The 27,796-nt window shown below is 42.0% G+C and overlaps 1 protein-coding gene across 25 annotated transcripts in view; it reads right to left on the bottom strand.

The window, feature by feature from the left end:
* The window catches only part of SOX6 (SRY-box transcription factor 6), a 765,761-nt gene that overhangs the window by 546,559 nt on the left and 191,406 nt on the right, over window positions 1-27,796 (bottom strand). For 13 of the 25 annotated variants that reach the window (XM_061610274.1, XM_061610275.1, XM_061610270.1 and 10 more), the window contains 2 exons: window positions 26,632-26,726; window positions 21,209-21,326 (listed from right to left, as the gene is read on the bottom strand). The exons of 5 other annotated variants lie outside the window; for them this stretch is intronic. In XM_061610274.1, coding sequence (XP_061466258.1) covers window positions 21,209-21,309 — 101 coding nt within the window. In that variant the 5' untranslated portion in view covers window positions 21,310-21,326; window positions 26,632-26,726. Of the gene's footprint in view, window positions 1-21,208; window positions 21,327-22,247; window positions 22,393-26,631; window positions 26,727-27,796 lie in introns of all 25 variants that reach the window. 7 more of the 25 variants (XM_061610284.1, XM_061610285.1, XM_061610286.1 and 4 more) reach the window with 4 other exon arrangements.

Genomic DNA, 27,796 nt, shown 5'->3' with positions numbered 1-27,796 from the left:
CATACAGAAGGGAGGGAAACTCAACTGCGTCAGTAATTGCTAATGTTCTAAATAGTAGAAAGGGACCATTAGCCAGTGAAAGACCAGTTAGTGTCAAATGACACATTACTTGCACATCATTTGGAAAACATGAACAAAAACTCCTTGGTTTTGTTACATCCAACTAAAAAGTAACAGATTTCACTGTGTGCTGATCTGGAGCCAAATCAAGCTACTCCTAAGCAAATAATGCCTTGTAGATACAAAAAAAATAAAAAAATACCAATTTCTTTATTTAGACAACCAACACTATTTATTTAATTTATTTAATCACATAATAACATCTGTGCCTTAAACAGCCCTTTAAAACAAAGCCCGCAAAATACAGAAGTGTGCCAATAGGTCAAGAATAGTAAAAGCAAGCATGCATATGGATTCAATGCGGTAGATTTATTCAGCTTCAGTTAATGGTTTCTATAGAGATTGATGTCAATCTCTCTGGCCTTTCTTGTGTCAACAGTCAGTTACAACAGAGAAGATCATGGCTTTTGCCTTTGATTAGAAGAATAATCTTTCTGCAGTTTACTGAAGGTCACAGCATTTGCAACAAGTTCTCTCTTATTACAAAATCCTGTGTATAATGTATACACTTGTGAAGCATACCGAAAATAATTTATTTTATAAACACAGGTCAAGAAGGTTATTAAAGCTACAGTGAATTCCAGCTTTTTCTCAACAACTTAGAAACTCTAAGGTGTCTTAAGCACATTGCTCTGAAAATCTACGGAAACCTTCAAATGAGACTAATTAAGCTGTCAAAAGGTAACCGTGACACACTACCACAATTTGTTAATACTACTGCCAACTTTCTGTATGACATGACAAGACAGTGAATTATGTCCCGGTCTCCCATTAAAGTGTATGAATAAAGAAAATTCTCAGCCTTTTGCCATGGAATATCACATGGGTAGGTTATTCCTCCTCCCCCCACCAAGATGTTATTTACATTGTATATGGATTTGTGAAAAGGCAAAAAAAAATTAAAGATAGCCAATATAGAACTAATCTAACACCAAAAAATAATGCTGGTTACAGAAACTTTCTATAATCGCAGATACATTTGCAGAAATTCTCTAAAGCGGGGCTTCCTAAATAGTGGTCCATGGACCACCAGTGAACTGCAAGCTTCATTCATGTGGTCTGTAGCATGTGCACATTAAATATTCATATTGTTTTTTAATTGTATTTTTATTGCTTCTTTTATTTCTTATATTCTATTTTATTGTATTACAATTTGAATTCTATGGAATACCAATTTTAATACAATAACATACAATATAAGAAACAAAAGAAGCAATAAACTTACACTTTAAATCATACAACATCTAACACAGCTTGGTACAGCTTGAGGATGTTGACAAGGTGCTTAGACAGGTTCGTGCAACCACTTCTGTGCTAGATCCTTGCCCTTCTTGGCTAATAAAAGCTAGCACGGATGGAACAGCTGGCTGGGCCAGGGAAGTGATTAATGCCTCTCTGCGAGAGGGGGCGGTCCCTGGCTGCCTGAAAGAGGCGGTAGTGAGACCACTCCTGAAGAGACCCTCCCTGGACCAGAAAATCTTAATAACTATAGACTGGTAGCAAATGTTCCATTCCTGGGCAAGGTCCTTGAACGAGTGGTGGCAGGCAAGGTCCTTGAACGAGTGGTGGCAGGCCAGCTCCAGACACTCTTGGATGAGACCAATTATCTGGATCCATTTCAGTCACGTTTCAGGCCTGGTTTTGGCATGGAAACAGCCATGGACACCCTGTATGACGACCTCTGTCGGGAGAGGGACAGGGGGAGTGTGACCCTCTTGATTCTCCTTGATCTCTCAGCGGCTTTCGATACCATCGACCATAGTATCCTTCTGGGAAGACTGGCTGAGTTGGGAGTGGGAGGGATTGCATGGCGGTTCTGTCCCCCATGCTGTTCAACATCTACATGAAACTGTTGGGTGCGGTCATCTAGAGCTTTGGAGTGTGCTGCCATCAGTATGCTGATGACATGCAGCTCTATTTCTCCTTTTCATCTTCAGGTGAGGCTGTCAATGTGCTGAACTAGTCCCTGGCTGCAACAATGGACTGGATGAAGGCTAATAAACTGAGGCTCAATCCAGACAAGACTGAGATGCTGCTAGTGGGTGGTTCTTCTGGCCGGATGGTGGATGTCCAACTTGTCCTGGATGGGGTTACACTCCCCCTGAAGGAGCAGGTTCGTAGCTTGGGGGTTCTCCTAGAACCATCTCTGTCACTTGACAGGCTCAGGTATCCTCGGTGGCACAGAGTGCCTTCTACTGACTTCGGTTGGTGGCCCAGCTACGCCCCTATCTGGATAGGGATAACCTGGCTTCAGTTGTCCATGCTCTGGTAACCTCCAAGTTAGATTACTGCAATGCACTCTACGTGGGGCTGCCTTCGGAAGGTGCAGCATGTGCAAAATGCAGCAGCCAGACTGGTAACAGGGGCCAGACGGTTTGAGCATATAAAACCGATTCTGGCCCGCTTGCATTGGCTGCCTGTATGTTTGCGAGCTCAATTCAAGGTGCTGATTTTAACTTATAAAACTTTACACGGCTTAGGACCACAATACCTCTTCTCCCAGGCATTTTAGCATGTGTTTTTAAATTGTTTAAAAAAAATTAAATTGTGTTTTAAATTGTTTTTAAAAGATATGTTTTTAAATTTGTATATTTGTTGTTAATGTTTTTAGTTACTGTAAACCGCCCAGAGAACTTCGGCTATGGGGCAGTATACAAATACAATAAATAAATAACGCCTCTCCTGACATGAACACACCCGTACACTCCGCTCAACATCTAAGGCCCTTCTCCAGGTGCCTACTCATAGGGAAGCTGGGAGTCTGGCAACAAGAGAGAGGGCCTTCTCAGTGGTGGCCCCCAAATTATGGAATGATGTTTATGATGAGGTGCGCCCGGTGCCAACACTGTTATCTTTTCAGTGCCAGGTCAAGACTTACCTCTTCTCCCAGGCATTTTAGCATGTCTTTTTAAATTGTTTTTAACATTTTTTAAATTGTTTTTTGTGTTTTAAAATTTGTATATTTATTTTTATTGTTTTTAATTGCTGCAAACTGCCCAGACAGCTTCGGCTATGGGGCGGTATATAAATGTAATAAATAAATAAATAAATAACACAGCACACTACAATTACTACAACTAGAACAAAAATCATTAAGTGGTCCACCAAGACCAAGAAAAGCAGCAATTTGTTAGTGGCCCGTAGGGAAAAAAGTTTAGGAACCACTGCCCTAAAGGCAGCAGTCAAAACTAAGTACCACGCTGTTGCTGCTAGAACATCAGACTCCATCATTATCAACCCGGCACCTTGACACAAGAGAATCAACAGCAACGTAAGCTTGAAATGTAACCACTATGATTGTTCCATGCCTAACCTTAAGAATTATGTGACAGCATATGAGAGGGGAATTTGAGAATTGTATTATGAACACAGGAGCACCATAATGTCCAAATAATGAGATAAGCAGCAAAATACATACATACAGATTGATATTCTATACATTCCCACATTCACTTTCTAGAAAATGAACCATCTTGCAATGAAACTGCTAAATAAGTTTGTCATCATGTTCCAGTGTCCTCTTTTAGTTCTGTCCAGCAATTAGCTCCACTCTGGACAGGTTTGCACGAACTATGGTTCAACATTCAGTGGAGGTATATCAGGATTGTAAGCAGTTAGCATTAATTGGACCTTCACACCCAGCTTTCATATTATCCAATTTGCAAACTATGAGGTAGGTGCCCTTTGGGGATCTAGGATGGGATCACCCTCTTGTGGGAAGGGTCAATATGCATGTAGAGCCCTCCTCACATGCACTGAACACACGAACAATAGGATCATTGCAGGGGTAGGGCCAACCCACACAGTTCTATTACTTGAACTTGTGGGGTGTCATTTGAACCCCTCTCTCTAACCCAATCAAATTATAACCTTATCATGAGAGACTCATCACAAGATTTTGTCCCTGTAAAGAGCAACATGGGGCCTGCAATGTAGCTGCTCAGAGATTTGCCCATCACTTTGGTAATGGGAGATGAAAAGATGTCAGGGGATAAGACCAGAAACTGGATATGAGAAGACAGAAAGACAAGAACAAAGAGAAGGTATTCAAAGTAAAAACAAGGAAAATTATCTTTTTCTTAGGATGTAAATATCCCTTAAGGCTTAAAAGTATAGAAGGTTTAATAAAGATTATAGAAAGTTTGCAGGTGCCCCTTGGATGGATAAAAAACCTCTGATGAACAAAAATTCCATGACAGAATAACAGCATACCAATAAATCAAAGAGTGGGAGGCAAGAACAGAACTAAGAAATAATGCAATTGAATTCCTCATTCTGGATGCTGCCAGAACTACAAATTTACACTGTCTCATGCAATATAAGAGTTGGGACCTAAGCAATGCTAAGAAAATTATATATTCTCCACATTGCCATTCCCCTCCTCCATACACAGTTATCCAGATGTCAACTGTAAATTAAACCCGTCCTAAAAAAAAAAGCTTCAGTCAGGTGAGTCATGCTGAGCTATAACACTTATCACACTACTGAAAATGAACACCTCCTGAAAACAGTGCTCAATATCCTTCTGGGCTCTCCCTTTTTCTGCTCTCATCCACATGAACTCCCATTCATCCTTCCATCATAGAAGTACAGCACCCTCAAGTATAATAATGAATGGAATTCTCAGATTACTATTTTAGAGGCTTAATGGATTGTCACTGTTTTTAATGGACTTACACAAAGAGGTTTTGTTGGATATTTTGCAGTTTATATAAATTGACTTGGAAAGAGTCAGTGTTTGCTTTTTGTAATTAGCTGCAGACATATGTCAATTTATTTCAATTGCTTTTTCAAGTCAACAATTAAATAGATATGCTAGCAAGATTTCTTTAAAACATCTTGCTCATGTTTTATCCTAAACATGAAGTAGCTTTAAGTGTGGAAATACAAAAATAAACTTTCCTCTAATACTTTTTCTCTCATTTACACTTTTCCTCTCCTTGTTTCCATTATTTATCAAGGTGAGCAATTTCAAAAAGGACCAGCATGGGGCAGTTGCAGGACTAGCTTGATGCCACATGTACTTTCCCTAACAAAAATGTGGCAAGACAGCAACTGAGTGATTTATGGTTATAAACAATTGAGACAGATCTTTATAGAGAGAGGGCAGCCAGCCATCCCCCACCTACTCAATTGGCTAACTCATGAGCAAGCAAATACCCACTGTATTTGCATTAGGGATGGATGGATCAGTCTTCTGGTTTGCATGCGTTCATTCATAAGTCAGTTCTGACCCATTTCTGTATAAATCTGCAAATTTGGGTTTTTTTTAAAAAAACCCAATATATGACCATTCATGTTATTTTTGTATATATTTTTAACAATATGTATGTATTTTAACAAAATATATATTTGGATGCATAAAATGATTTTTTGTAAATATTTGCAGTGCTTTTTTGGTTAAAAAAAACTGAGGTGCCGGTACTCATACTTTGATAAAAGTGCTGTGAGTGCCAGCACAAAATGGTTGCTATGGACAGCAAAAAAAGAGGTTGGCAGTACTGTCTCAAAAAAAGCTCAGCATATTTGATATGCATTATGGTACCTTTTTAGCTGAAAACTGAATCACAAAATTCAGGGAAGTGTAAAAACCACAGGATAACTGCATTCTGATCTGTGTATTAGTCCAAAAAGTGCAAATCAAAAGTGCAAAAAAGTGACAGTCTGTGTGGTGTAATGGTTAGAGGGTTGGACTATGACATGGGAGACCAGGGTTTGAATCCCCACTCAGCCAACAAGCTCACTAGGTGACCTTGGGTCAGTCACTGTCTTCTCAACCTAATCTACCTCACAGGATTGTTGATGAAATGGAAAGGGGGAGAGCCACATATACCACTTTGAGATTCTTGGAGGAAAGATGGTATATACATGTAATAAATTAATTAACAGGGTTGATTCACTTGAAAACGCAGACCAAAAAAAATCTTTGGAAATAGAAATGGACTGCCTTCAAGTCAATTCCGACTTATGGCAACCCTATGAATAGGGTTTTCATGGTAAGCGGTATTGAGAGGGGGTTTACCATTGCCTTCCTCTGAGGCTGACAGGCAGTGACAGGCCCAAGGTCACCCAGTGAGCTTCATGGCTGTGTGGGGATTCGAACCCTGGTCTCCCAGGTCGTAGTCCAATACTCTAACCATTACGCCACACTGGCTCTCAACAAAATCTTTGAGCATTCCTAATTTGTACCATTCACTAGATTAAATGACTAAACCTACCAATGTGAATTTTAAAAACCTATCACGTATTTCATAGAGAACAAAGAGTAAGAACATAAGAACATAAGAAGAGCCTGCTGGATCAGGCCAGTGGCCCATCTAGTCCAGCATCCTGTTCTCACAGTGGCCAACCAGGTGCCTGGGGGAAGCCCACAAGCAGGACCCGAGTGCAAGAACACTCTCCCTTCCTGAGGCTTCCAGCAACTGGTTTTCAGAAGCATGCTGCCTCTGACTAGGGTGGCAGAGCACAGACATCATGGCTAGTAGCCATTGATAGCCCAGTCCTCCATGAATTTGTCTAATCTTCTTTTAAAGCCATCCAAGCTGGTGGCCATTACTGCATCTTGTGGGAGCAAATTCCATAGTTTAACTATGCACTGAGTAAAGAAGTACTTCCTTTAGTCTGTCCTGAATCTTCCAACATTCAACTTCTTTGAATGTCCACGAGTTCTTGTATTATGAGAGACGGAGAAGAACTTTTCTCTATCCACTTTCTCAATGCCATGCATAATTTTATACACTTCTATCATGTCTCCTCTGACCCGCCTTTTCTCTAAACTAAAAAGCCCCAAACGCTGCAACCTTTCCTCATAAGGGAGTCGCTCCATCCCCTTGATCATTCTGGTTGTCCTCCTCTGAACCTTTTCCAACTCTATAATATCCTTTTTGAGATGAGTCGACCAGAACTGTACACAGTATTCCAAATGCGGCCGCACCATAGATTTATACAATGGCATTATGATATTGGCTCTTTTATTTTCAATACCTTTCCTAATTATTGCTAGCATGGAATTTGCCTTTTTCACAGCTGCCGCACACTGGGTCGACATTTTCATCGTGCTGTCCACTACAACCCCGAGGTCTCTCTCCTGGTCGGTCACTGCCAGTTCAGACCCCATGAGCGTATATGTGAAATTAAGATTTTTTGCTCCAATATGCATAATTTTACACTTGTTTATATTGAATTTCATTTGCCATTTTTCTGCCCATTCACTCAGTTTGGAGAGGTCTTTTTGAAGCTCTTCGCAATCCCTTTTTGTTTTAACAACCCTGAACAATTTAGTGTCATCAGCAAACTTGGCCACTTCACTGCTCACTCCTAATTCTAAGTCATTAATGAACAAGTTGAAAAGTACAGGTCCCAATACCGATCCTTGAGGGACTCCACTTTCTACAGCCCTCCATTGGGAGAACTGTCCATTTATTCCTACTCTCTGCTTTCTTCTTCTTAACCAATCCCTTATCCACAAGAGGACCTCTCCTCTTATTCCATGACTGCTAAGCTTCCTCAGAAGTCTTTGGTGAGGTACCTTGTCAAATGCTTTTTGAAAGTCTAAGTACACTATGTCCACTGGATCACCTCTATCTATATGCTTGTTGACACTCTCAAAGAATTCTAGTAGGTTACTGAGACAGGACTTTCCCTTGCAGAAGCCATGCTGGCTCTGCTTCAGCAAGGCTTGTTCTTCTATGTGGTTAGTTAATCTGGCTTTAATAATACTTTCTACCAGTTTCCCAGGGACAGAGGTTAAGCTAACTGGCCTGTAATTTCCGGGATCCCCTCTGGATCCCTTTTTGAAGATTGGCGTTACATTTGCCACTTTCCAGTCCTCAGGCACAGAGGAGGACCTGAGGGACAAGTTACATATTTTAGTTAGCAGATCAGCAATTTCACATTTGAGTTCTTTGAGAACTCTCAGGTGGATGCCATCTGGGCCCGGTGATTTGTCAGTTTTTATATTGTCCATTAAGTCTAGAACTTCCTCTCTCGTTACCACTATTTGTCTCAGTTCCTCAGAATCCCTTCCTGCAAATGTTAGTTCACGTTCAGGGATCTGCCCTATATCTTCCACTGTGAAGTAAATGTGAATAGGGCAGCTAAAAGCAAATGCATCATATTCTGTGTCAGCTAGCAAAAGAACCACAGATGTTTGATACCTTGCTACTTATTTCTCTGATGAGGCATAGGATTTCAAATTAGAACATAACATGTCTAATTCATTTTTTACATGGAAACGTATTACAGCAGAAAGCAAGTATTCAAAACTTTTGCCAGCATGTAAAATGACAGTGAGAATAAGAGTAACATCCTCCAAATGCACCATTCCCATCATGAAATGTGTTCACTGTCACACTACACCCACAAGCACCAGCCTATGTCTCTTAGAATACTTTTCCCAATCTTGTTCTTTGTATCCCTATAATCTCAAACTTCTTTTACTATATGTGTCTTAGTGAAACCGTATAGCTGTTTGCCTTGCCTTTATTTCCCTGCATATACCATATGGCTGTGAAGCATTGAGTCACTAGATCACATTTATTTTTATGATAAATTATGCCGTTTGATATCAAGTTGACATCTACTTGATGTTTTTGCTTTTTTTGTCTTTGTTTTGTTGGAGTTTCAATAAAAAGAAAGGTTTTTTTTAGGAAAAAAGCCTTTTGTGCTAATGAATTAGACTACTGAGAGACATGAGCATCTCTTTTATGATGTATTGCCAAGTAAACGGCCTATATTTCTAGCTTTAGTTGAATGCATAGAAAGCCTCTAGTTTCTAGGCACTTCTTTTCATTTACTGCACAGCACAAGACTTCTGTAATTTAAGCATGTAACCTCAGCGTACATTTTTATCAATCTAGAGATTAAAGATACGAAAACACATTTCTAAAAGGGGTTTGACCCCCAATTTACTGTCAAACACCATTAAGCCTAAAAAGTGATGCAAAGACACTGAACTCAACAAAACTGAAGGCAGAACCCCTGCTATTTCAACAGAATAGTATCTATGCATAACAATGATAACAAATACAGAAGGATAAGGATGTAGTCTCTCAGTCAATAGCAAATTTCTACTTTGATGCATCAGAACAGCATATCGAAATTATACTCTCATATAAGGCTAAAGTGTTACTTTTTTCCTGGATTTTGTAGGTATGGGAATAGATGACCCTTCTACATATCCCCAAAAAAGGAAATGTGGAGGGGGAGTATCACTACCACATCCAGATACTCCAAAGGTCAGTTTAGTACTGTGGTCAGACTACAGGAGATATATTTTTCACATTACTCTTTCCCCATGTATTCTATGTATATGAGAAGCACCTATACCCCTAAACATTGCTGTGGTTCAAGTAGCCTACAGTAAACACTTACACACAGAGAGCAACTCGCTCTAGCCAAACTATGCCCATTGCACATTTACCCTGTCAATATTGTCTTGGATTTTTAAAATAAAAAAAATCTTGTTTGTTAAAATAGCTTTCATTATTCAATACTTTAGATACTCCCTAGGCCATTTAGCAAGCAACACCATGGCAGCAAAAATTAAATTGGACAATGCTAAAGATACATGTTTGAATCAGAATTTTAAGATACAAGTCTCTTCTGGGTAAGATGGAACAAGTCTTATCATCAGCCCGCAGGATCCTTCTTGCTGGATCGTCACCTAGTAGTGGTGAGTGGGTTTGAGAGTTCCAATGAACCCTGTGAGCGATGCTGTTGGGAGTCATGTACTCCCAGCAGGGTCACCAATGGCGGTAAGGTCCAGGGAGAGGAACCAGACAAAGAACGATCCAAGAAAGTCCTCAACGGCAGAACAGGCAGAGGATAACAATGTGTATGTTACAATGACTGTGAAGGCAGATGAAGGCTGCAGCAGATAAAAGACTTCCAATTGTCGTGGTATCCACGCCACTAGATCAAAGCCTTTTTCTGTCAAGACTGGGTGTTGATTGTTGTGCACTGATTTCCTCACATAAAACAAATCCGTGCACAGGAGTCTTCCAACCAAAACAAAATAAAACAAAAGTCCCATGGCGATCAGCGAATAGCAACAGGGGCAGGACTGTGAAATCCGGAAGCCCCTAGTCATGGACTGGCACATGAGAGGTGGATACAGACTCAGTCATCCTGGTTCAAGGACTGAGGCAGTTGAGTAGTTTGGCAGCTATATCTACGACTGAGCAGTAATATTCAGGATCCACTCTGCTCACCCTGTATGGGGAGGGGGCTAGAAAAGGTGCCCTAAATATAGTCTGCCTCATCTCGCTCCCTGACTGGATTACTGAATCCAGTGGGGTCACCACTAAGTGGTCGCAAAAGACAATTGAATTTTGGAACATGGAATATACAGGCATTGCTGGACAATACAGATAGTGAACATCCTGAACTCAGGACTGCCATCATTGCGAGGGAGCTCAGACGTTTTCATATTGACATAGTAGCACTCCAAGAAACTTGAAGAGCAGGAGAAATACAATTGAAGGGAGAAAAGGAGGTTGCACCTTCTTCTGGAAAGGACTGCCTGAACAAGAAAGACAAATACATGGAATAGGCTTTGCTATAAAAAATAATCTTGTGAAGCTCTTGTCAGAAGTTCCTACTGGCATTAATGAATGACTCTCAACTCTCCAGTAAAAACTCACCAAAAACCAGCAGGCAACTATTCTAAGTGCTTATGCACCAACATTAGATGCTGATGAAGACATCAAGGAAAAGTTTACACCCAGCTGGACACCATCTTATCAGAGATACCCAAGGAGGATAAAATTATCATCCTGGGCAATTTCAATGCAAGAGTTGGGCGTGCTTTTCATTTATGGCCAGAAGACAATGGGAAAGAAGGAGTTGGCAATAGCAACCTGAATGGAATTCTACTTCTGACTAAATGTGCAGAGCATAATCTTGTTATTACAAACACACTCTTTTGCCTGAAAAATAAATTTAAAACATCATGGAAGCACTCTCGGTCAAAACACTGGCATCTCCTGGATTATGTAACTGTCCATGCCAGAGATCGTCGTGATGCACTCCTCGTTAGGGCCATGATGAATGCTGATGACTGCTGGACAGATCACTGATTAATTCGTTCCACTATGGCCATTAATATTGTTCCTCAGCGTAGACTCCAAGGAAGAAAACCAAGGTGTAAAATGAACATCCACACCCTTCAAGATCCTATTAAGTGAGCTTGCTTTCAAACAGCTCTCAAGAAACATCTCCCTACGGAACTCCCTGAAAATGTCGAGGAACACTGGATTAAACTGAAGACATCCATTATTGCAGCATGTGAACAAACTATTGGATACTAAACTAAGAAACATCAGGAATAGTTTGATGAGAATGATAGTGAGCTTGAACATATAATTGACAAGAAAAGGAAAGCCTTCCACATATGGCAGAAAGACATTAACTGTACCCCTAAGAAAAAAAATATATGCCACCGCAAAGGCTGAAGTCCAAAGAACTAGAGAACTTAAGAACGCCTGGTGGATAAAGAAAGCTCAAGAACTCCAGCATTTTGCAGATGCTCACAATGCATGGGGCTTTTTTAATGCCACAAAGGCCATCTATGGACCAACAAATTATGGTACAAATCCCTCACATTCCATGGATGGCACCAAACTTCTTAAGGATAAAGAGTCTATTGCACTGCATTGGAAAGAACATTACCATGACCTCCTTAATCACAATTCTATTGTGGCTGGTAAGGTCTTCTCTCAAATTCCGCAACAACAGAGTCGAGCTTGCAGTATCCCCTAATTTGGATGAAGTCAGTAAAGCCATTATTTATTTATTTTATTTATTTATTGCATTTGTAGACCGCCCGATAGCCGAAGCTCTCTGGGCGGTTTACAACAATTAAAAACATTAAAAAATATACAAATTTAAAAATACATTTTTAAATAGCAATTTAAAAACACATGCTAAAATGCCTAGGAGAAGAGGAAAGTCTTGACCTGGTGCTGAAAAGATAACAGTGTTGGTGCCAGGCGCACCTCGTCAGACAGATCATTCCATAATTTGGGGGCCACCACTGAGAAGGCCCTCTCTCTTGTTGCCAGACTCCCAGCTTCCCTATGAGTAGGCACCCAGAGGAGAGCCTTGGATGTTGAGTGGAGTGTACGGGTGGGTTCGTGTCGGGAGAAGTGTTCCATTAGGCATTGTGGTCCTAAGCAGTGTAAGGCTTTATAGGTTAAAACCAGCACCTTGAATCAAGCTCGGAAACATACAGGCAGCCAATGCAAGAGGGCCAGAATCAGTCTTATATGTTCAAAACGTCTGGCCCCCGTTACCAATCTGGCTGCTGCATTTTGCACAAGCTGCAGTTTCAGAACCATCTTCAAAGACAGCCCCACGTAGAGTGCATTGCAGTAATCTAACTTGGAGGTTACCAGAGCATGGACAACTGAAGCCAGCTTATCCCTGTCCAGATAGGGATGTAGTTGGGCCACCAGCCGAAGTTGGTAGAAGGCACTCCGTGCCACCGAGGCTACCTGAGCCTCAAGAGACAGAGATGCTTCTAGAAGAACCCCCAAGCTACGAACCTGCTCCTTCAGGGGAGCGTAACCCTATCCAGGACAAGTTGGACATCCACCATCCGGTCAGAAGAACCACCCACTAGCAGCATCTCAGTCTTGTCTGGATTGAGCCTCAGTTTATTAGCCCTCATCCAGTCCATTGTCGCAGCCAGGCACTGGTTCAGCACATTGACAGCCTCACCTGAAGAAGATGAAAAGGAGAAATAGAGTTGCGTGTCATCAGCATACTGATGGCAATGCACTCCAAAGCTCTGGATGACCAAACCCAACGGTTTCATGTAGATGTTGAACAGCATGGGGGACAGAACTGACCCCTGCGGAACCCCATACTGGAGAGTCCAGGGTGCTGAGCAATGTTCCCCAAGCACCACCTTCTGCAGCCGACTCGCCAAGTAGGAGCGGAACCACCACCATGCAGTCCCTCCCACTCCCAACAAATGAGACTAAGCTAGTGGACCTGATGGGATTCCTGCTAAAGTCTTTAAAGAAGGTGGGCCTGAATTTACACAACAACTTCATAAGCTCATCGAAAAAATCTGGATGAGGGAGGAGATCCCGGAAGACTTTAAGGATACCTTTTTAACAAGGGTGATAGAACAGATTGTGGGAACTATCAAGGTATCTGTCTTCTTGCCACCACAGGTAACATCCTTGCAAGGATCCTCACAAATCGCCTCCTACCTATCTCAGAAGATGTCCGCCCCGAATCGCAAAATGGTTTCCGCCCTTCCAGAGGGACAGTGGACATGATCCCCACTGCACAGCAGCTTCAAGAAAAATGCAGGGAGCAGAATCGACCTTTATATATGGCGTTTATTGATCTAACTAAGGCCTTTGATACTGTGAATTGAAATGCTCTCTAGACCATTCTTCTGAAAACTGGATGCCCTGATAAATTTGTGAATATTTTGCGACTCCTTCATGACAACATGACAGTGACAGTTTTGGATAACAATGGCTTTCAGAGTGATCTATTCAGAGTCGGATCAGGCATCAAACACGGATGCATCATTGCTCCAACCTTATTTGCTATCTTCATTGCTATGATTCTACACCTTATTGAGGGGAAACTTCCTGCTGGTGTGGAAATCATATATGAAACAGATGGAAAGCTTTTTAATCTCAGTAGGCTGAAAGCAAAAAGTAAGAAAATGTCAACCTCTGTCGTGGAACTTCAATATGCCGATGATAATGTCATCCCCGCACATTCAGAGAAAGATCTTCAAACTATCCTAAATGTCTTTGCAGAAGCATATGGAAAGCTTGGGCTCCCGCTTAACATAAAAAAACCAAAGTGCTTCATCAGCAAGTGCGAACCAATCCCTCTGTAGCACCATCAGTCCAGTTTAGTGGTGCAGTGCTGGAGAACACTGATCACTTTTCCTATCCTGGCAGCCATCTCTTTGTAAAAGCTGACATCAATGCTGAAATTCAACATCGTCTGAGCTCGGTGAGTGCCGCATTCTCCCGAATGAAGCGTAGTGTGTTCGAGGATATTTGCTGGGAGACTAAAATGCTTATTTACAAAGCCATTGTACTACCAACCTTACTGTACACCTGTGAAACATGGACCATTTATAAACACCACTCCCAACTTCTTGAAAGATTCCACCAATGCTGCCTCTGGAAAATTCTGCAAATTACTTGGGAAGATAGACTAATATTAGCGTTTTGGAAGAAGCAAAGACTACCAGTGTTGAAACAATGATCCTTCAACATCAACTTCGCTGGACTAGCCATGTTGTTCGAAATGCCTGGTCATCATCTTCCAAAGCAGCTACTTTACTCCCAACTTAAGAATGGAAAACGGATTATATCAGTGGACAGCAGAAGAGGTTTAAAGATGTTCTTAAAGCTAATTAAAAAAATTTAACATGAGCATCGAGAACTGGGAAGCTTTGGCCCATGAGCGTCCCAATTGGAGGTCGGCTATTATCAAAGGTGCTATGGACTTTGAAGAAGCACGAGTACAGGGCGAAAGGGACAAACGAGCTAAGTGGAAGGCACGTCATAAGAACATAAGAAGAGCCTGCTGGATCAGGCCAGTGGCCCATCTAGTCCAGCATCCTGTTCTCACAGTGGCCAACCAGGTGCCTGGGGGAAGCCCGCAAGCAGGACTCAAGTGCAAGAACAGTCTCCCCTCCTGAGGCTTCCGGCAACTGGTTTTCAGAAGCATGCTGCCTCTGACTAGGGTGGCAGAGCACAGCCATCATGGCTAGTAGCCATTGATAGCCCTATCCTCCATGAATTTGTCTAATCTTCTTTTAAAGCCGTCCAAGCTGGTGGCCATTACTGCATCTTGTGGGAGCAAATTCCATAGTTTAACTATGCGCTGAGTAAAGAAGTACTTCCTTTTGTCTGTCCTGAATCTTCCAACATTCAGCTTCTTTGAATGTCCACGAGTTCTAGTATTATGAGAGAGGGAGAAGAACTTTTCTCTATCCACTTTCTCAATGCCATGCATAATTTTATACACTTCTATCATGTCTCCTCTGACCCGCCTTTTCTCTAAACTAAAAAGCCCCAAATGCTGCAACCTTTCCTCGTAAGGGAGTCGCTCCATCCCCTTGATCATTCTGGTTGCCCTCTTCTGAACCTTTTCCAACTCTATAATATCCTTTTTGAGATGAGGCGACCAGAACTGTACACAGTATTCTTACTGTACACTGTACACATCAAGCAAATCCTCATTGCCACTGTCTTCGATCTGGAAACCTTTGTCCTCACTGTGATAGGCTGTGTGGATCTAGAATTGGCCTCCACAGTCACTTACGGACCCGTAATTAAAGACCTTATCTTGGAAGACAATCTTACTCAGCCATGAGTGATTGCCAATGAATGAATGAATCATAATCCACCACTCAGGGTTGCTCTACCACTGTGTCTTCCAGCCTTGTGGTGACCATATTATCCATGACTGGGAGCCCATCTGGCATGTGTTACCAAGACCTGGGTGGGCAAGTTGGATGGAATGGATCTGGCCAGTTTTGCCCACCTGGGTACTTAGTACAGCACCAACACATGCTAGAGGGCCAGGGGAGTCAGCATGGTCCATAACATTTCCATCTCCCTTACCTGGAGACTTCTCTAAGGGCTTGCATCTGGTGTTGGGCCAAAGAGATATATTGGGGGTGCTGCCATTATGCTGCCATTATACTGCCATCCCTGCTGCCTAGCAGTCCTCCTGACTGAGCTGGCTGAAGTTGTCTAGAATTAAGGTGTCACAAATACCCATTTTGGGGGAAGGTGCTCAAGAGTGTAGAGGTGGTTCAGCTTCAAGCACTCTTGGGGCATACAAAGTATATCTAGACCCATTCCAATCTGGGTTCAAGCTAGGTTTTAGGAGCAAATCCATTTTGGTTGTCCTAATGGATTACCTTTATCAGAACAAAGATTGGGGGGAGTGCAACTCTGTTGTTTCAACTTCATCTCTCAGCAGCTTTTGATACAAACCTACACATCTAATGAGTGGAACTGCTATTTATAGGAGTGAAGATGTAATATTTATTTTAAAATGTTCTATGCTACCCTTAAATTACAACTCTGAGAGCTTCATACAAATACAAACAACAGCAGTTCTGGCGGAGAACAACCATCTTTCCTCACAATGGGGAGCAGGGAGATGGGCAGCTCCTGGGTGAGCCGAGTTGTGCCAGAGAAGAAATCTTGGCTGGCTGCCTATGCCAATCTCCCATGCCATCTCAACAGAGAGACCTCAGCAACACCCTCTACTGTCCTGCCATGTTATGCCATATTCCTTCAGTTTATTTATTTATTTATTTATTATTTAATTTGTATCCCGCCCTTCCTCCCAGCAGGAGCCCAGGGCAGCAAACAAAGCGCTAAAAACACTTTAAAACATCATAAAAACAGATCTTAAAATACATTAAAACAGCATTAAAAACATTTAAAAAAACAACTTTAAAAAAGGGTTAAAAGCATTATTAAAAAACTTATTAAGCAATTCTAACACAGATGCAGACTGGGATAGGTCTCAACCTAAAAGGCCTGTTGAAAGAGGAAAGTCTTCAAAAGGCGCCAAAATGATAGCAGAGATGGTGCCTGCCTAATATCCAAAGTTAAATTGTAGTCTATGTTAATTCCAGCCTCTTTAGTCCTTCCTCCTGAAAATGAGTTCAGGTGTGTGCATCATGCAAGCAGCTTTCATTTCATTTCATTTCACTGGAAGGAACTAATGTTCCGCCTACACATAGGTCCCTTCCATGTAAATGAATGGCATTCCACACACAGGAAGGAGCTGCATATATCATGAGCACACACAGACTGGGGTGCAAAGTTTTGTTTTGATGTTAGGGCAAAGGTGGGATATAAATGTAACAAATAGATATCTCAATTGTAAGTCGCTTTGGGTTCACTTTTGTGAAGAAAAGCTACTAATAAATTTAGTAAATAAAATAAAACAAATAAACATCAAGAGAAAAGCCGCAATGCTAAAAGGCCTCAGTGGGAAAAGTCCTTTCCCCCCTAAAGGGTGAAAATGGAAGATGGGGAAAACATTCTGGTCCTTGAGTTTCCTTGCTACGTATTACTTCTCCATCTCAACCACTTCTGGAACATTGGTAATCAGCTCTCATTATTATCTGTTCATCTGCTGATAACGTTGCCTTGCATATCATAATTCTTATAACTTACAATGTTCTGCAATGACTACAAAGCATCATTTCCTTTTTTCAAAAAGTGTAAGTTTTATAGTGAAATCTAAGAATACAGTATTGCTCTTTTGCCTCTCTCTCAGGACTCTCATTTTCTCTTTTGCACTTAAACCTACAAATTAAATCCAATGCAAACAGCAAAGGCAAATATCTTTAAAAGACCAGACAAATATTTAAGAAGCACAAAAAGAGACTTCACTTCTATCACTAGACCTTCCTCCAACTTTTGTTTGCTAGGCAGGATTTTCCCTCTTTTGTGCATTTCTTTTTAACAGAATGCCACACTTGCAATGGTACATTTCTATACAAAGTGCATGAAGCTAAAAATAATAGCAACTCAATAACAATGCACAGTGCATTTTATCACTGTGCGTAGAGGAAGAGTAGCACTGTTATCTGATGAATTCATGAAAATACACCTTCAAACAATGTAACAGTTAAACACTATGCTTTAATTGTGGATGAGACAGCTGATCTGGCATGTACAACCAAGACTTGGGTGGGTGAGCAAGGAGGAGTCAGTCTCTCCCAGCTATGTCCGCCAGGGTACCTGGTTCAGCATCAGGGTAGACCTGAGGGTCGGGGAGGGGGAGTTGCTGTGGTCTGTAAGAGCTCCATCTCCCTCTGCAAGCACCCTGTCCATGTGACTACTGGTCTGCAGTGTTTGCACCTTGTGTTGGGTCAGCAGGACAGACTGGGGATTCTCTTGGTGTAACGCCTACACCGCTGCCCAACAGACTCCCTAGTTGAGCTGACGGAGGTGGTTCTTGGGTGTACTGTTGAGATCCCCCAGACTATTGGTTCTGGGAGATGTCAACATCCATGCCGAGGCCACCTTATCTGGGGCAGCTCAGGATTTCATGGTTTCCATGACAACCATGGGACTGTGTCAAGATGCCATTGGCCCAACACATGTAGCAGGGCATACTCTAGACTTGGTTTTGGCAACTTGACATGGAAATGGTGATCTGAATGTGGGGGGCCTTACGTCAGTCCCTCTGTCATGGACAGACCACTGCTTGGTGAAGTTTAGACTTACAGCGGCTTTTCCCCTCTGCAAGAGTGGGGGACCTATTAAGTTGGTCCGCCCACAGAGACTAATGGATCTGGATGGTTTCCAAAGGGCTCTGGGGAGTTTTCCGGCTGATAGAGCTGGTGCTCCTGTCAAAACCCTGGTTGAACTGTGGAATACAATGACCCGAGCGGTTGACACGACTGCTCCTGAGTGCCCTCTCCTGTGTAGAACTCATACAGCTGCATGGTATACCCCAGAGCTGAGAGCGTTGAAACAATATAGGAGACGGCTTGAGTGCAGATGGAGACAAACTCCTGGTGGATGCAATTACACACTGGTAAGTGCCTATTGTAAGCTGTATTTGGGGGCAGTGAGGACAGCAAAAAAACAGTATTTTGCTGCCACTATCAAATCATCAATCTGCCACCCAGCGGAGCTCTTCAGAATTGTCTGGGGGCTACTACACTCTGGCCCCAGGGACATAGTAGAACCATCTGAGGCCTGCTGCAATTAATTTGCTAGGCACTTCCAGGATAAAATCTTTCACATCCGCCAGGACTTAGACGCCAGTGTTATAGCAGGTGAATTAAACAGGGTATACAGAACACAGCCTTGTCCCAATTTCTTGGATGATTTTCAGTCGGTACAGCTTGAGGACGTTGACAAGGTGCTTGGACAGGTTCGTGCAACCACTTCTGTGCTGCATCCTTGCCCTTCTTGGCTAATAAAAGCTAGCAAGGATGGAACAGCCAGCTGGGCCAGGGAAGTGATTAATGCCTCTCTGCGAGAGGGGGTGGTCGCTGGCTGCCTGAAAGAGGCGGTAGTGAGACCACTCCTGAAGAGACCCTCAGTGGACCTACAAAATCTTAATAACTATAGACTGGTAGCAAATGTTCCATTCCTGGGCAAGGTCCTTGAACGAGTGGTGGCAGGCCAGCTCCAGACACTCTCGGATGAGACCAATTATCTGGATCCATTTCAGTCACGTTTCAGGCCTGGTTTTGGCACGGAAACAGCCATGGACACCCTGTATGACGACCTCTGTCGGGAGAGGGACAGGGGGAGTGTGACCCTCTTGATTCTCCTTGATCTCTCAGCGGCTTTCGATACCATCGACCATAGTATCCTTCTGGGAAGACTGGCTGAGTTGGGAGTGGGAGGGATTGCATGGCGGTTCTGTCCCCCATGCTGTTCAACATCTACATGAAACCGTTGGGTGCGGTCATCTAGAGCTTTGGAGTGTGCTGCCATCAGTATGCTGATGACATGCAGCTCTATTTCTCCTTTTCATCTTCAGGTGAGGCTGTCAATGTGCTGAACCATAGACTGGTAGCAAATGTTCCATCCTGGGCAAGGTCCTTGAGCTAGTGGTGGCAGGCCAGCTCCAGACACTCTTGGATGAGACTGATTATCTGGATCCATTTCAGTCGGGTTTCAGGCCTGGTTTTGGCACAGAAACAGCCATGGTCACCCTGTATGATGACCTCTGCCGGGAAAGAGACAGGAGGAGTGTGACTCCGATGATCCTCCTTGGTCTCTCAGTGGCTTTCGATACCATCGACCATGGCATCCTTCTGGGAAGACTGGCTGAGTTGGGAGCGGGAGGGACTGCATGTCGGTGGTTCCGCTCCTACTTGGCGGGTCGGCTGCAGAAGGTGGTGCTTCGGGAAAATTGCTCAGCACCCTGGACTCTCCAGTATTCCACAGGAGTCAGTTCTGTCCCCCATGCTGTTCAACATCTACATGAAACCGTTGGGTGTGGTCATCTGGAGCTTTGGAGTGCGTTGCCATCAGTATGCTGATGACACGCAACTCTATTTCTCCTTTTCATCTTCTTCAGGTGAGGCTGTCAATGTGCTGAACCGGTCCCTGGCTGCGACAATGGACTGGATGAGGTCTAATAAACTGAGGCTCAATCCAGACAAGTCTGAGATGCTGCTAGTGGGTGGTTCTTCTGACCGGATGGTGGATGTCCAACCTGTCCTGGATGGGGTTGCACTCCCACTGAAAGATCAGGTTCGTAGCTTGGGGGTTCTCCTAGAACCATCTCTGTCACTTGACAGGCTCAGATAGCCTTGGTGGCACAGAGTGCCTTCTACCAACTTTGGTTGGTGGCCCAGCTACGCCCCTATCTGCATAGGGATAACCTGGCTTCAGTTGTCCATGCTCTGGTAACCTCCAAGTTAGATTACTGCAATGCATTCTACGTGGGGCTGCCTTTGAAGATGGTTCGAAAGCTGCAGCTTGTGCAAAATGCAGCGGCCAGATTGGTAACAGGGACCAGACGGGTCGAACATATAAAACCAATTCTGGCCCGCTTGCATTGGCTGCCTGTATGTTTGCGAGCTCGATTCAAGGTGCTGATTTTAACCTATAAAGCCATACACGGCTTAGGAATGCAATACCTGATGGAATGCTTTTCCCGACATGAACCCACCCTTACACTACGCTCAACATCCAAGGCCCTCCTCCGGGTGCCTACTTGTAGGGAAGCGGGGAGTCTGGCAACAAGGGAGAGGGCCTTCTCAGTGGTGGCCCCCAAATTATGGAATGATCTGTCTGACAAGGTGCACCTGGCGTCAACACTGTTACCTTTTCAGCACCAGGTCACGAATTTCCTCTTCTCCCAGGCATTTTAGCATGTGTTTTTAAATTGTTTTTAAATTGTTTTTTTTGTGTTAAAATTTGTCTATTTGTTTTTTATGTTTTTAATTGCTGTAAACCGCCCAGGGAGCTTTGGCTATGGGGCAGTATATAAATGTAATAAATAAATAAATAAATATACGCTTATGACCAGAAGCAAGCAATATTATCCTCAAGGTATCAGAAATAAATGCTAGAATATAAGACCAGAAACTAACCTTACTTCAGGGTTCTCCAACCTTTTTAGGCCCATGGGAAAATTTGGATTTTTGAACAAGTGCCATGGGCACCACCTCTTCTGGTTACTTCTCTCATCCATCCCCTAGATCACTCTACCTGAGAGACAGAAAAAAGAAAAAGCACGCACACACACACACTTCACTTTACCAAGGGAGCTAAATAAAAGTTCAATCCTACAGAATTAATCTGAGCCTTGAAAAGTATATAGAGTCTAAAGAGGAAGTGGGAAAGAGTGCCAGTCTTCCAACTTTCTCCTTCAGCTCGATATATTTTCAAGGGAGAAAAATGTAATCACCCTCACCACCTCACGACCAAGCCCCTCATGAGTTGGAGGGGCTCAGAAGTTTTGTGGTCTCAAGGGAAGATCTCAAGGTTGTCATTGTATCTACGGGTACCATGCTGGTGACTCCAGCCTTACACATTACAGACAGAGGGATGCATAACAAATACACACCTGGATGTCAATTTCATGTTCTGCAATACAGAAGTGGAAGTATGAGAACTATCCTTTGAAATCTTGTCCCGGAAACATATATACCCATGCTGACAGTGGAAAGCCAACTGTGTAGACAATATGGCCAGTGTGGACCACAATAATTTCCATCAGCTGCATGTATATATACTGAGAAAACTGTGCATGTCAAATGTGGGGGATGGATATGATATCTGCACATATTTTATCCACAAAATTAACAGTGTGCTTATGTTCGAAAAGCCAATACATTTAAGAGGACCAACCCAATGTCACAAAAGTGTGGAAAGCTTCTGAGTTCTCCAGAATTGTTCATCGGGCACGATGCATGGATTTTGGAGATTTTTTCTTACAGACTGATGCAGCTCCCTTTGCTTTTATTATGCATATATGTTTCATTGTATCAAAGAGATCTACACTTTTTGTCTGTTTTATACACTATAGCTTGAAGATTAACACCCAAGATGCTTTACATGTACACCTAAAAATATGACAGGGGAATGCAACAAACATGTTTTCAAACACATGCACACAGATACACTCACAAGGAAACTGAATTGGCTGTAGTTCATTGTTGAGGATAGACATGGGGCAAGCATTGGTTTGTTTCCAGCAATGTGTGAAAAGGCCCTTTCCTGGTTTGTTTTAAAAAGGCACAAGGGATTCATAAATGCTCAGTAGTATTCCCATCTACAAAGCAAAGATAGGTGACCAGTTAAATGAAGAGGATGCCAGCAAGCAGGGTCAAAGAAGCTATTAGAGGAAAGAAGACTTTCTTCAGAAAAAGTTTGTCCAAATGAGGAGAACAAAGGGAACACAAACTTTGGCAAAAGAAGTGTAAGTAAATACAAAATAATTTTAAAAAATTGAGGCACATCACTAAAAACACTGAAATCAACAATAAAAAATATTTAAATGCATTAGATGCAGGAAACCAGCTAGAAAGGTGGTTGGACATTTTGATGACAAGGGAAACAAAGGTGTGCTAAATTAGGAAAAGGAAGCTCCAGACAAGCTGAAGGAATTATTTGCATCTATCTTCACTGCAGAATATGTTGAAGATACAGGGCAAATTCCTGTGCCTAAACTAGCTTTATCAGGGAGTTTGGGAAACAAATAGTGTGACAAGTGACAAACCATTATTTAAAAGGAACACAGGCATATAGTTACTCTGAGAACAGATATTTGGTCTGGTCCAGTAGGGCACTTCTAATAGGATCTCTCTGGTACATCTCCCACGTGTAGGGCTCATAGAACAGTAGGCAGAAGGAATAGAACTCCCCCTAAGATTGACCTGGGGGTTGAGCCCTCCCCCCAGCAATATTCAGGGACCTTCCCTCCTCCTAATACAAATGGTAATCTTGGGGTGGGACACCTTTTGTTGGGGCTGTGGTGTGGGAGGAAAGGGTGAACCCTCCTTCCCCATGTGCTGCAGTGCTGATCCTGGCTGTTATGATGGTTATATACTATACTTCCAGGATCAGAGACAACATGCCTCTGAATATCAGTTGCTCTGAATATCAGTTGTTGGAGATCACAAGCAGCAGAGTCCTATTGTGCTCATGTCCTTCCTGTGGGCTTAGGTATGTGCATGTGGGTGGCCACTGTGAGAAATAGCATTCTGGATTAGATAGGCCTTTGGTCTGATCCAGCAGGGTTCTTCTTACATTCTTATCAAAGAATGCAGGAATGCATAGAGACAGATAATTAAAATATTACAGGCATATATTCATATATAAGTCACAGTAATTTGAAAAGATTGTGAAGAACATGGTTATTAAGAAGTTCAAACGGCATAAAAGGGCCTTTTAAATCTCCAATTCATTAGTTCAAACATTCCCAGATCAATACTAAACAAATGATATCACTGGCTGGTTATTTAGCAATCAATATCTGCAGATATCATCAACATTTACTATGGAGCAGTAATCTTATTGAAATCAGTAGGATCACTCCAAAATAAGCAGTTCATGAATTGCATCCACTGTATGAATTTAATAGATGACCTCAACAAAATGTTAAATTAAAGTTACTTATAAAGAATGCCTCTAGAGCAATATGAAACTCAGCCAATGGACCTTTTTTGTTGCAGTTTCATGCTGGAGTTGTGTGAACCTTTACCAATATTCCCATGACCAGGATTTCTAAAATTGCTCCACAGTTCACCAACTCTAAGACAACATGGAGTAGGAGACACTGCTATGCACAGCTCACAAAATTATTATGACTGTGTATTATGACAATCTACCTACCTTGTATTATGGCAATCCTTACCTACTTTGTCATCAAGGCCATGGGGTAAATGGGTGACAAAGTCTAACTCAGCTGAATTCCCATTCTGTTTACAATACCGACACAGTTGGACGACCATACTCCTTCACAACTAAGACCTAAAGTTTTATTTAAACAGCCTGCAGATTTACTGCAATAATCTCAAATGGAAAGAAAAGCTACTGTTATTTAATATGAAAATGGCAACTTTGGTGTAATACTTTACTTTCTATTTATTGCCAATTAATTTTAGATACAAGGCTAGGTGAAAGCAACTATCTCTATATAGTTTAAAACTCCAGTGCTTGAAATGGCAAGGTGTGCTACACTTCAGGTATTTGTTAGCAAAACATGCCTTTTAACCAATAAGAATATAATTACTGTTTTATATGTGTGTGGCTAATAAAATATTTGGGCTGGGGACCTACCAATTTAGACGTTTTACTCTGAGTCACAGCTCACACAGTTCTGTAACACATGTCAATGCTATTTTATGGATATATAATCTAATGTCGTCCAGGATATTGTAATATGTGCCAGGATTTTATAGTTTTAGTTTATTTTAAGTGAAAATACTGAAAAAAAATACAAAGTGTCAAGTATCTATACATACAATTCCTACTAAACAGCAACATCCTTGCAGGTTTTACACTCAAAGCAGCTTTGAAGCTGGAGAGGTGTGTAGAGCAGAGAAAGAACTGTGAGTAGAGAAGTGTCCTGTTAGCCATCCTTTGGACCCCCTGGGAAACTCAACAAACCAAACCTGCTGCAGCCTGGAACTGAATGTGTGCAATGCAGCTGATTGAGTGCTGAATGGGACACAGCTGTGGGCAGCTGGAGGGAGCAACATCAACCTCATAAAAGCAAGCCTAGAGTGAGAGAGCAGGGTGATGTCAGCACGTTCCAGAACTCTCTTCCTTGGGAGTTTATTTGGGGGGGGGGGTGATCTGTGAGTATGTCTGGGCCCTTGGTGAGAACCAGGATGGATGCATGGATGGTGTCCTAGGTGAGAGCCAAGAGGATAAGAGGTGTTCAGTGGGGAAGTGTGCAAGAAGGAGAAGGAATTGTTGTCTATATATTCTTATAAGTAATTTTCATTAATGGCTTTATTGGGGGGGTTGTAGCATTTGCTGTTTTAGTTTTCTGTACACTGCTTAGAGATATTTTTATATATCCGGTGGTATAGTAACGGTCTAAACAAGTGCATTCAGAAGTCTAAGAAGCAAGTACGATCAGGGGGTCTTAAAAATGACTTACTTTCATTCTATATGAACCAACTTATGAGTTTCTAAATACAGAAAATTAATGTTTTGTCTTGGGTTGATTCATTCATTTGAAGAGGTTCTCAGAATGACATGCAGTTAAAAAATTGAGCCCTATTAAGAATGGCAATGTTAAGAGCTCATTGCAAAATTAACAAAGTGACAGGTTTAGATGTAGCATCACTTATTTTAAGAACAGTTTGTCGACACAATAGCATACTGGCAAGTGCTGTAAATGTTGCTAGAGGAGTGGTTTACAATATGCTTTGCCTTGAAAACCTAGTAAAAATAAACCTGACAGACAGCATTAGTGCTGTCTCTCCCTAATCTCTAAAAGCAATTGTGTATAGAGCAGGTCATAAACATGGGTGTACAATGTCCAATTTTTTATCTCTTTAAAAATCAAAAGTACAAAAGAGACAGAATGCGATATTACTATTGGCCAATTCGGCCACTGGCCAACTCAAACAAGAAGAGTGTAAGACAAATAAAAACAAAAAATCGTTAGTGCAATTTGTAAGTTTCCCTTCAGATTTATATATCCTTCCTCAGCAAGGGCTTACAACTAAAAAGAACAAAAAAAGGTTTGAACTGAGGACTTTGCCTTTTGGTTATTCAAAATCCAGCTGAATTACATTATAGCTAGTAGGGCTGGGATCTAAAAGCATGTTGGACAACACAGAGCTGCAGTTTGGAGGAGAAGACTCAAAAATTTCTTGTGCAGCTTATTGATTCCAGGTCTGTGTCTCAAAGATGCAGTTATATGAAACAAGCACACCTCAAGACTACAAAGTATATGAACTTAAGAGTTAAGTAGTTAACAAAGATTTTCTGAGCATTTGGCACATTGTGTCATATAGCAAGTGTAGCAACTATGTCATGTGTGCCACAGTTAGAGCCAATAGACCTTAATTTGAAAAAAAGGTTCACCAAGGCTTAGCCTCAAATATACTGTAGGTCATTATGAAGATAGTGCTTCTGAGCAACTACAGAGCGCTTTCCCTTCATCACAGAGGAACCACTGCAAGATACCAAGCCAACACACCTAAGTATAGAGGAAGGAAAGGCTTCTATGCAAACTTGAGGCCTAATACCACAACAAACCACTAAGTGTCATGTCAGTCTGCTATATTATTCTACCCTATTAAAAATTTGGGAATCAAGTACGACTAGTTCTAGGTAAAATTAAATAGATTTTGACACACACACCGAGGCTAAAAGCATTTATTACTAAAAAAAACCATGCACTCCTGCCAGTTGAAAATGGTATAGATTAGATTTCCAGGGATAACAGTAAATACATCCAGTCTTTCCCTATACATGAGTCCTCTTCTTAATTACACTAGTTCATGCATGAATACATGAGGATAAACAGATTACAGACAGATATAGGAACCTTAAGTCCGATTCCAGAATCCAACACAGAGGCATCCTTAAGACACTGATTTCAGTGGACTTCTGTGTGTAACTCTGTTGGGTTGCCACATAAAGCTGGAAAAATTGACAAAAAAAGAAAAGTGAATTGACCAGGATTCAAGGACATATGCATATAGAACATGAGTCCTGCTGGATCAGACCAAAGACCCATTTAGTCCAGCATCCTGTTTTTACGGTGGCTAACCAGATGCCTATACGAAGCCCACAAAGAGGACATTAGCACAATAGCACTCTCCCCATTTGTGATTTCCAATAACTGGCATGCAGAGGCATACAGCTTCCTACTGTGAAGGCCGTACATAGCCATCATGACCACAGAAAGAGCCCTGTACATACACCCACGCCATCAGGATCCTCTTCCCCATGACATGTAAAAATCTGGTCCTAAAACTTGGGGGAACATTGGGAACACATTCTCATACAGTGTATGGGAAAGCAAAATGAGAAGCCCTGTGCACATGTAGAACTGCTTGCACACATACATACAAAAGAATCATCTATCAAGCTGAAAAGACATCATATTATACATGTGCCTCCATCAACACCATCAAGTTATTATTTATTTATTTATTTATTTATTACATTTATATACCACCCCATAGCCGAAGCTCTCTGGGCGGTTTACAGCAATTAAAAACATTAAAAATAAACATACAAATTCTAAAACACAAAAAACAATTTAAACACAATTTAAAAACACATGCTAAAATGCCTGAGAGAAGAGGAAAGTCTTGACCTGGCGCAGAAAAGATAAGTGTTGGCACCAGGCGCACCTCGTCGCAGAGATCATTCCATAATTTGGGGGCCACCAATGAGAAGGCCCTCTCTCTTGTTGCCAGACTCCCAGCTTCTCTACAGGTAGGCACCCGGAGGCGGGCCTTGAATATTGAGAGTAGTGTATGGGTGGGTTCATGTCAGGAGAGGTGTTCCATCAGGTATTGCGGTCCTAAGCCGTGTAAGGCTTTATAGGTTAAAACCAGCACCTTGAATCGAGCTCACAAACATACAGGCAGCCAATGCAAGTGGGCCAGAATTGGTTTTATATGTTCAACCCGTCTGGTCCCTGTTACCAATCTGGCCGCTGCATTTTGCACAAGCTGCAGCTTTCAAACCATCTTCAAAGG

Source organism: Rhineura floridana, chromosome 2, assembly GCF_030035675.1.
Source record: "Rhineura floridana isolate rRhiFlo1 chromosome 2, rRhiFlo1.hap2, whole genome shotgun sequence".
Lineage (NCBI taxonomy): Eukaryota > Metazoa > Chordata > Lepidosauria > Squamata > Rhineuridae > Rhineura > Rhineura floridana.
Note: the sequence above shows the minus strand (reverse complement) of the source record. Positions and strands in the feature narration are given on the sequence as shown.